Source organism: Mytilus edulis, chromosome 14 (genome assembly GCF_963676685.1).
Source record: "Mytilus edulis chromosome 14, xbMytEdul2.2, whole genome shotgun sequence".
NCBI lineage: Eukaryota > Metazoa > Mollusca > Bivalvia > Mytilida > Mytilidae > Mytilus > Mytilus edulis.
Window position 1 is genome coordinate 30,335,777 of NC_092357.1, and position 11,033 is coordinate 30,346,809.

At 32.5% G+C, this 11,033-nt stretch overlaps 1 protein-coding gene across 1 annotated transcript; it reads right to left on the bottom strand.

Moving 5' to 3' along the window:
• Window positions 1–1,465: 1,465 nt before the first annotated feature.
• Window positions 1,466–9,950, bottom strand: LOC139502445 (uncharacterized). Its single transcript, XM_071291918.1, has 8 exons — window positions 9,883–9,950; window positions 9,009–9,209; window positions 7,865–7,928; window positions 6,391–6,534; window positions 5,473–5,538; window positions 4,155–4,265; window positions 2,455–2,616; window positions 1,466–1,595 (listed from the first exon to the last, which is right to left on the bottom strand). Exons 1-8 carry the CDS (start codon window positions 9,883–9,885, stop codon window positions 1,564–1,566), a joined length of 783 nt encoding a protein of 260 aa, XP_071148019.1. The 5' UTR covers window positions 9,886–9,950; the 3' UTR covers window positions 1,466–1,563.
• Between the last annotated feature and the right edge of the window lie 1,083 nt (window positions 9,951–11,033).

Sequence of the window (11,033 nt, forward strand, 5' to 3'; positions counted from 1 at the left end):
AAACTTTAACTTTAGGCACTGCAAGTTTTTATACAGATTTGAAGTCTTTTTGAAAATAATTTTTCGATGTTATGGATTTGTCATCATAATGAACTATCAATGTCAAATTTTTGAAAGCCAAAAATTTATAAAACCCCAAATTGATTTGAGTCTTATGTCGAAGAAGCGGACGTGGTGCGAAAAAAATTATAATCCTTGTATATTAATGAGTTTGTATTTCTGTTGATCAAACAATGTTTTTTTACACGGTAACATGTGATATTTGCGCTGACAAAAAATGAGAAAGCATTATTGAAATTTTAAAAGCAGATTGACTATAAATTTGACATGAAAGTGGTGTTCCCGTTTGAATGGTTTTACACTTGTCATTTTGTTGCCCTTTATAGCTTACTGTTCGGCAGGAGCCAAGGCTCTGTGTTAAAGACCCTACTTTGACCTATAATGGTTTACTTTTACAAATTGTGACTTAGATGCAGAGTTGTCTCATTGGCACTCATATCACATCTTCTTATATCGATCTAAAGTGAAATATATCATTAAATTTTCTAACAGTTAATTCAAGAGCCAAATATGCTATTAATAAAGCTATGTGCGCCGTAGTGTAATGTAAGTGTCTGTCAATGGAAATCAACTAACAATGGGCAATCATTTTAAAACGATAGTGTTTATAAGTGATTGAAAATCGTGTATGTTTTGTCAACGTCAACGTCAACAGGAAAGAGGTATTTGGCTTGATCAAGTGGCGGGAAAATAAATGAGAAATATAAATGTAAATTGCATGCAGATTTAATTAATTGTTACGTTCAAGTTCACTCTGCGATGAATCCTAATTAGGCAAATTTTGTTCAGTCAACTTTTCTGTTGCTTATGGTGGTATGTACAATGTTAAAAGACACGATATGTGTGTGACTCAAAATAAATCATTGGAATCTAAAAAAAAAATCGATTGGGTTTTTTAATACACTTCCAGCAGCCAAATGATATAAGTTAATAATTACATTAGATGTATGTTTCATTATAATACTTTATTCTGATTGGCTAACTGCACATCACGTGTTATTCCGTAAGCAGTTGCATTGCTCAATACAACTTTTCACTCATGATAACACGTGCTCCAACAATAAAGTGCACAGGTGAATTAAATAATAAAATATATAAAATTCGTGTTTTCATGATCATAGCTAAAAAATGTAATTATAAGTATTGAATGCTTCTTTTTCTAACTTTATAGGGTTGTAAAAGCGTTGACCGTGGGTACATTTTTAGAATGAAGCGCTTTCGCGCTTCATACAAAATGTAATTCTTAAATGTAAAAAACTCAAAAAAGAAGCGTGAATAAACGTCTCCTGCCATTCATGTATCATCCACCATACTCTTGAAATGCATTTATGCAAAACAACAGCTACAAGTATGTAAACGATCATTTTTTGTGTAGACTGCATGGTATATTGAATATAAATTATGCTGTTTTCACCTATTTATTCTTTCGTATAAACAAAAGTTAATAGACAGGCTCATCAAATTGTTTGTTATAAGAAATAAAACATTTCTAAAATGCTGCTGCTACTTTCCGAATATGTGGACCCATGTTGTTGCTGGAATATAAGAAATAAAATATTTGTGTATTCTACAAAGGATACTTTTAACTATCAGTTATGTTTAGTCGGTCTTTCTGTCTTTGTTATTTATTGATCATAGTACTTAATTATTTATGTATTTTTTTAAAACCTCTTTAATTTTTCTTGTTTTTCACTCAGTATGACTGAGAGTTAGTGACATTGAATGTTCAAATCCTATCTTGCAGACAGATCATAAACAGATGGGTGCACATGCAATTCAAAATTAAATGCACTTTGAAATATACAAGTTTTCAAATGTTTTGTATCGAGATCGTCTGATAGAGTACTTGGTTTCTAGCTCCAGGTGTCAGATCATCGAATTTAAAATCCCTAACTGTTCAACTATTTTGTTTCATATTTTTTTTTACAGTTTTCTAAATATTTTACCTTAAATTAAACTTTTAAGATACTAGGTAAATCATGAATTTTACATTTTTAATGCAAACTCTGAAATAAGTAGAGTTTGACTCAAATTGGTCTAGATGTATTTCAATTCCACCAAATGTTTTACAACTGTTTTAGTTAGTTGGAGTAAACAATGAAACTAAAAGCACGCTGTTTTGTCAGGGAGGGGTTACTTTTATGTTCTAAATTTTAGTTGGTGAATTGGTGGTCTGACATCTAAAACTCGTGTCTATTAATTTTTGATGGTTTTCTTTTTCGTTGTACGGAGATGTCTTTTCGGAGGAGATAAGATCGTGTGAAAAAATTAAATTTTAAACTTAAATCGGTCAAGACCATTACCACTAGAATATAAACCTACTTTCATAAATTTAAGACAATATCAGTTTATCAATTCGTGAAAACATTGTATAGATGAAATTAAAATACTTACTTAATGTCTTAGGTAAATTTAAATTCAATTCACATCTCTTCCCAGTATTTATTATAGAACCAAGTGGAGAACTTTGACAGTAGCATAAATAACTCTGGTCTTTGTCCACGCATAAGCCGCCATTCAAACAAGGCGAGCTTTGGCATGGGCTGTTGGTCGAAGCTTAGAAATCAAAAATTAATTCATCGTTTTAATTTTTATGCGACTGTCATACAAGAGGGAAGTTTATCAAGCTATACAACCAGGTTAAATTCACCATTTTCTAGATAAATGCCTGTACCAAGTCAAGAATATGTCAGTTGTTATCCATTCGTTTGGTGTTTTTGAGATTTTGATTTTGCAATTTGGTTTGGCACTTTCTGTTTAAAATTTCTTTGGAGTTCGGTATTTGTGTTATTTTAATTTTTAGAGCTGGTGTAAATGCATTTATTTATATTTTTTAGTATTCAGTTATTCGTTAAGAAAATATAAGATCTATCGTTTGAGAATGAATGATGAATTCTGCAATTACAGAATACGAAGTTATGTTGCTGATGTAATGGAATAGCATAAAGCTTATTTTATATATCAGCATATAATGAAATAATTACCGAATGGTAAACAAAAATAAAAGGAAACGTAGTATGAATGACAAGGAGACAACATTCCATCAGAGTTCAAATGAAATAAGTGGAAGCTCTTATAGGTAACCTTACGACCTTCGACAAAGAGAAAAACCAAATGGCCCCGACATGATAAATGACAGATGAAAATTCTAACGGCATAATCTACAATAGAACAATTTACGAAATAATACGTCTCCAAGACAGGGACCAATGACAACCACTGAACAACAGGCTCCTGACTTTGAACAAGCTTACAACGATTTGGCGTTGAAATGCTCAATCCTCTCCTTATCTGGGACAGATGTGTAGCAGCACTACAGAAGAAAAAAAACCACTACAATTGAATTAAGGTGGTACCTAACACTACAGGGAGATAACTATGTAAAGTCAGCTAAACGTTTTAATTACGTCGTGTCTCAATGATCAAAATTGGTGTTTGTCAAACTGCTATATAACCAGTGAAATTTTTCTGACAAAATGGTTGGTTCAAATTTTTTTAAATTTCTATATTTTTGTTAAAGGATCAAAGTAAATAATTTGACAAAATTTAATGATAATTAAACGAGCCAAATTAATTTTAGTGAAAGTGTTGGGTACCACCTTAACTGAAAAGATTGATTCGAGAAAAGAAACTGTATCAAAGATACCAAACTACTAGGTAAATTCATTTAAAAAATAATCCTGTTCTTCGAATGAATGAACATCGATTATTCATCAAACATCAAACAGTTTGAACATCAAACTTAACTCTGAATTATTTGGTAGGGATTGTTATGCAGGATTTGCTGTGGTAAAGATAGAGGGTGTTGAAGGGGACACAAAATGACTCACACCTATTTAAGATTTCGTTAATCTAGCTCCGTTTTATTACAACGCATCTTCCTAACTTAATTTCATTTTGACGATTCCCTCGCGGTTTTTAATTGAGTTTTTTTGGGTTTTTTGAAAGGTTTTTTGGGTTTTATTTTCTTTTCTTTTTTAATTTTTTGTCGATTTACGATATTTGAACATCGATTGACTACTTTCGCCTGAATTTACTTCATGTACGTTCCAGTGTTTTATATATCAGTGATGTTCTTTCTTATTGTATGTTACCTTTTTGTGTCACAGTTATTGGAGATTGAGTGTCTGCTGTAGACGGGCTAGTAAACATGGTGGTAGGTGCTATTGTTGCTTTTGTCGTTGTCTTGTCAGTTATCTGGTAACCTTTGTAATTTAAACAAGAAAACATGAAATTGTAAGCCTTGGTGATGAAAGGATATTTAAGTATTGGCATAATTTAACAATTAAACAAAAAGACGTATACATTTGTTTTGGTCGCCTCTGAATTTACATGTTAAGTCATATATTTTTGTAAGAAAATGCCACAAATTTCAGATTATTTCATTTTGATAAATGAAATCATAAGAAAAGAATTTGAAAGTTAGTTTATAATTCGAGTAATCCATTCAGCTGATGATACATATAGTTTCTTGCAAAAGTTCTGCTCGTTAATACCGGCGTCAGACATAGAACGATCTTGAAGCGTATGTATACAACGTGCCCTGAATGTTTCTCAAACTTATCTGTAGCGTTTTTAACGCGTTTGTAGCGTATGTATTACTTGTTTGTAGCGTACAGGTATACGCTAGAAAAACGCTTGAGCTTGATGAAAATTTTTATGCTGCTTAATATTTTCCTGAAGTTATTGCGTTCACCAAGCGTATACCTTTAAATTTCGACGCACTTCAAACTTATGCAACTCGCGTTTAACGATTGCTTAGCGTTCCTCTGGCAACTAACGCATACCGTTAATTTTCTCTGTACGTCTGTGCACACCGGTCTATACGCCGGCATTAAATAGTAACACAATTCAAAGTTGTAACAGTTTATCTACATGTAAGGTTGGGGTAGTTTACTATTCTTTTAATCCAAGTTTTCTTCAGAAGACGCGAAAAAGGGTGTTTTTGGTTTTATATATGATATATATGTAACATTGGTGTTTGTTTTAAAATGTTTGTTGTTTGTTTGTTGTTTGTTTGTTCGCAGATTGAGTAGAAGCGTTTAGTTGTTGTCTGGCTTTGATGTTGGGTATCTCAAAGAAACATCATTCATTCTTTAATTTAAGTTTGATTCAAAACTGTACGTCATTCGTGTTCATAATTAACGCTAAAAAAGTAATGCCTCATCTTGCTATATTGAAAAGTAATTCTTTGAACATATTCGCCATCAACTGTGACTGAGGATTGAACTGTATCAGGGACAAGTTTGCAATTCCGCTGAGTGCAAATGTTGTCACCTGAATTTCCATTAGTAATAAAGTTTTTACTCAATTCATTTTCTTGTATGCTTTATATGTAAAAGTAGAACTGTTTATCCAAAACAAACATAAGAATAAATTCAGATACATGTATCTAAGAGGAATCATACATACTTATTTGGTTTTTGGAGCAGAGTAAATCCTTACAAAGCTTGCAGGGCTGTCGATCGAAACAATCACCTGAAATTTTGGATTACTGGTTACTAGATATAGGAAGATGTGGTGTGAGTGATCTGTATATAACATTGTTAGCATATTGTTATAGAAATGAACTTGGTGATACTCTTGCATGCTTATCTTTCAATAACACAAGTTGTGCAAAGAATTAAAAAAGGAAAAAAAAAGGTTTAAAACAAGAAATTGTCGAATGGATGTTCACAACAGTTGTATTGAGAGTTAATTGTCGGAGGAAAAGCAACCGTTGTTATTATATAACAGTCTACAACACAAACATCATATTTTATTATATAATACTCTTACATATAGCGAGAAGTGTTTAACACTGGCAGCAAGCAAAATTTTCAATGACACAAGCTGTGGAAAGAATTGGAAAAGGGATGAAAAGTCTGAATCTAAAGTATAAAGAAAAACGTGAAAAAAGGGTGCAGTGACAGAGACAAAATGTGAAAGGGTCTGAGCAAGTTTTACAAAATAAAGAATAATGGACAAAAGGTACAAAACAAAGGACAAAATAAAAATCATTATTTATGTTATTTGTTGTCATTCTCCGACGATGATACAAACTGTTTGTAATTATAAAACATATATGTAATTATTATATTTGTATTGTAAATTCTATAAGCTGTATTGCTTCTGAATAATAGACTATCATTATTACATTAAAAGAATAGCGAATAATGTAAAAATACAAAATAAAAGGCATACAATTTATAGAAGAGAAACAAATTTGCCGAAAAGCTTGAAATGCAGAAGTCGTGTCCCTCATATAAAGCGACGGCAATTCAAACTCTCAAAATTAGCCTTTGTGTTATCACGTCTAAGAAGATTTTAAACGTTTTCATAATAGTATACCTCCACAATCGCATACTCCACATGTAGAATAGCATGCCATCTTCTCAGCGCCTGTCATCATTCCCCCCATTGACGATTTCATCCCTTCCATCATTCCTTTCATCATATCGGTGAAGAAAAATCTTTTGGAAATGCTTTGGTGGTCTGTAAATGAAAAAAATACCTTATAAATTTGGTTCGAATCAATCGCTATTTTTCTGTAATTACCTTTACCAGGCATGCTTAAGGGGTAGACCTTGGTTCAGGGAGATAACTCTTTAAATCAGTTAAGCGTTTGTAAAAGTCAAGTTCATCAATGTATTTTAAGCATTTACCTGAAACAGATTGAAAATAATCTATGTAACCTAAAAGGTTAGAATATATTTATGAAAATGGTTGACACAAACGTACTGATGATTATAAGAGTTATTTCCCTTAACCAAAGTCTACATCCTTAAATCTATTCATTCTTTGTTCAGGTTATTGTCTCTTTGGCATATTCCCCATTACCATTCTCCATTTTATTTGAAACAGAAAGCCATGGATATAAAAACACGTTGAAAGTTCCTGAGCTATATGACCAAAAGTTACCTAAAACGAAAAGCTAAGCAAAGTGTTTGCATAAAAAAGATTAACCGGTTTTGAAAAAAAAACAAGGACAATGGGAAAAGAGTCTCCTCCGTAGGGGCAAATTAAGAACGTCTATAATTAGATATAGGAAGATGTGGTGTGAGTGCCAATGAGACAACTCTCCATCCAAATAACAATTTCAAAAGTTAACCCTTATAGGTTAAAGTACGGCCTTCAACACGGAGCCTTGGCTCACACCGAACAACAAGCTATAAAGGGCCCCAAAATTACTAGTGTAAAACCATTCAAACGGGAAAACCAACGGTCTAATCTATATAAACAAAACGAGAAACGAGAAACACGTATATATTACATTAACAAACGACAACTACTGTACATCAGATTCCTGACTTAAGACAGGTGCAACCTCACTTTGCACAATACAATTCCATACATTTAAACTAGGAACTTCTAAATTTCATATGTATCTGTTTTCTTTTCTTTAACTACGCGGATTTGCGGACGCTTAATTTTGTATTTCAATCATTCTTATTTCCGCAGAAGGCAAAATTCATTCAGTACAATACGCGCAACAAATGATTTTGATATGATCTACACAGTTTTCCACGGCGGATGGAAAGTGAAATTAACTATATTCTACTCTGAAGAAAAAAATAGAGTAATTAAAAACACGTGAAAGATTTTTGAGTAGTATACAAAACAATATTATGTGAATAAAGGAAAACGGGAATTCAATTTAATGGAGGGATCCAATGCTCTGTGTTTAAGGCCGAGCGTTGGTCTATAATGGTTTACTTTTAACAAATTGTGACTTGGATGGAGTTGTCTCATTGGTATACTCAAACTTCTTATATCTCTATATTTTGAATATTTTCTGGAAAAAGAAGCTGATGGCATAGATCACCTTTCATGGTTTCTGACGTACAGTCTTTATTAATTCGAATACCACCATGGCTCACGAAGCCTATCTGCAATCAAAAGTAATATTGTTTGCACATTTTTTTAACACAATATTCACACTTCAAACATACCTATGTGATCCCTTTTATACAGATAGAGATAATTTCATATTGCATGTAGAGTAAGACTTTGGTTAACTTGATATTGTACAGAACTTTGTATTTGGGATGACGTCCGATCAAATCTTAATATCATATGCATAAACAGGTTTAACTCTGCCTATATATTGCTTGCAGATGTCAATCTTAATTACTATGCTTTAGCAAACGTTTATACGAGTCTTACTCTACCAGCATTAGTAAACTTAGCTATTTGACGTATAATTGATTGACCTTGGAATTATACTGCTTTCGTCTTTGTTCTTCTCACTAGAAAAGTTCTTCTGAAGTTTTTGTGCTAAAGTTTAAAACTTTATTTTGGATTTGAAATGGATTGATACAAAATATATTGTTCTATATCAAATTTCAAAATTGAATGCAGTCTTTTTGAAAATTCATACAAAATGAAAGCAAGTAATGATCCCATTTTTAACAGAATTCACTTCCGCGCTTCATGCAAATGTGATTGTCAGTGGCTTTTCATTTTCGTATAAAAACAACTTAAAAAGGATAAGAATATATTTTGTATCTGGCGTTAAATCGAGTTACAATTGTAATTAAATATATTTTTGGGTCTTTTACAGCCAAGCATTAGTATGATTTTTGTTCATTGTTGAAGGCCATACGGTTGCCTTTAATCAAACCACATCTCCTTATTTCTATAGTTATTGCCTTGCAGGTTCCATACTACAACTGATATAGCTTAGGGAGCTACCATTTGATTTTTATGGGGGCTAGGATGAAAAATGTTGTCCTGCATTTTTTTTTTAGCTGTAATCTCTGTCCTGCCTTTTTATTTTTCACTCTGTTCGGTCCTGCCTTTTTTTTTTAGTTTATCCTAACCTTTTTTACCTAAATTGTCGTCGTGACTTTTTTTTTTGCAAGTGTCTCATCCTGCCTTTTTTTTACTCAAAACTCCTATCCTGCCTATTTTTTTTCAATTTTCATCCTAGCCCCCCCCCCCTAAAAATCAAATGGTAGCTCCCTTACCTCTCCTTTAATAACGACACTATAACCCCCTGTATAAGAGGCTTTAATCCTCAAACAGTCTTTTGTTGTTGTTATAATCTGGGTCATGATTTTGGTATAATGTATGGTGTATACATGCAACGGTCCTTCAGTAGTACAAACACAGTCGTATGCTTGTGAAAGGGTTACGAACAAACTTAATACAGTTAATGTGATGATATTCTGAAATAAATGTTACATTGTTAAAAGGGAATTGTATAGCTGAGACTGGGAAGCACTAAAAAACGAACTTTTCAAAAAATTGTGCCAAATAGCTATTTATAACTTGAGTAGAATAAAAACCATTTGATAGCGTTTAAACAGTATTTTTTTTTTTCTTAAGAAAATGAAGGTATCATTGATATGTAATAGCAGCACATTATTTGAAGCATCTTTCCTATAAACTCATTCTATATATAAGTTTGTCTAATAAATTTGATATTTTTTCTAAAATTCCCACATTTCAAACATTTTATGTTTTCTATGGGTGCTTACAAGGAGATAATCGTATCATTTTAAGGCATTCCAGTATTTTAAGAATTATATGGCATACACGCAGTGGCTATTTTTCAAACTGAACGTGACTGCATGTTCAAGTTAAACATATGTGTATATTTCTCGTTTCTATTGGCTTAAAATCAAAACAACACTTGAATACTTCTTGCGTCCGAATCGCTTTTAAACTTTAAAATTAGCATCAAATTCCATTTACACTAAACAAAGAATCTACGTATAGGAAAATGTGTATGTCTCGCTGCTAGTGGCATACAATTAGCATCAGTCAAACTCAATATATAAACCAAACAAAACATTAAGATTGTCTTCATTTCATTTTTTCTATATACAATAATCTTACCATTTTAAGCAGTCTAAATAAACTCGTCTGCCAAATGTTATTTCAGGACACTGAAGGTCTTATCAACATTTAGTTCTATTTATGTATAACCTAACGAGATAAACTTATACTGCGCCTGCTCCGAGGACTTCAATGATCACATAGTCAACGCAAATTTCAAAATAAGTCAAAATGATACTTTAAACAGGATTGTTATGAACATGCATGAAATATTTGCCACTGAACGTTAAGTAATCAACAATCGAACAACACTACAAACAAGCACACTAGTGAAGCAATACATTTCTGTCGAAGTAAGATTATTGTATCGTTACTTATACGTTTATATCCGTCATTTGTGATTATTTATTCGAAACCAAATAACCATATTCGAATAAAAAGAAACTGTGCATGATTTAATTCTACATGGTATTATTACTATTTAAGGTTGCATGTTTTGCTTCTTGCTGTTTGAAGTATCAATAGTGCAGTGTGTTCGTATGCAAGTTTCTAAAATCATTGTACAAGCTACTGTGAGTTTCTTCGCGTCGATTACTCTCTTGGCTATTGGTTTGGTTAAAAAAATCTGTAAACAAGGGAAAGGAAGGCATCCTCCCCAAAAGAAGTGACTTGTATCTAAAAGTCAAAATTTCAAAATGATTAAGGAAAAAAGATTCCTACTCCCTTAAGCAAATTTGATCTCCAATGGGTTTGGTTGTTCCGTATGGTCCCTTAAATTTGTATGTATAACAAGTATTTAAAGATCCTTTTTCTATAGATAGTTGGTTTGGAGCTTTCTTGATGAACGAAAATCAAGAAAAGGGTTGGCAGCGTACCAAATTTTTAAACATATATTTTCCTATGTTATTAATAAAATTGAGAATGGAAATGGGGAATGTGCCAAAGAGACAACAACCCGACCACAGAGCAGACAACAGCAGAAGGTCACCAACAGGTCTTCAATGCAACGAGAAATTCACGCACCCGGAGGTGTCCTTCAGCTAGCCCCTAAACAAATATATACTAGTTCAGTGGTAATGAACGCCCTACTAAACTCCAAATTGTACACACGAAACTAAAAGTTAAAATAATACAAGACTAACAAAGGCCAGAGGCTCCTGACTTGGGATTTGCAATTTTTGTTTTAAAGTTTGAAAAAGTGGTATGTGTGG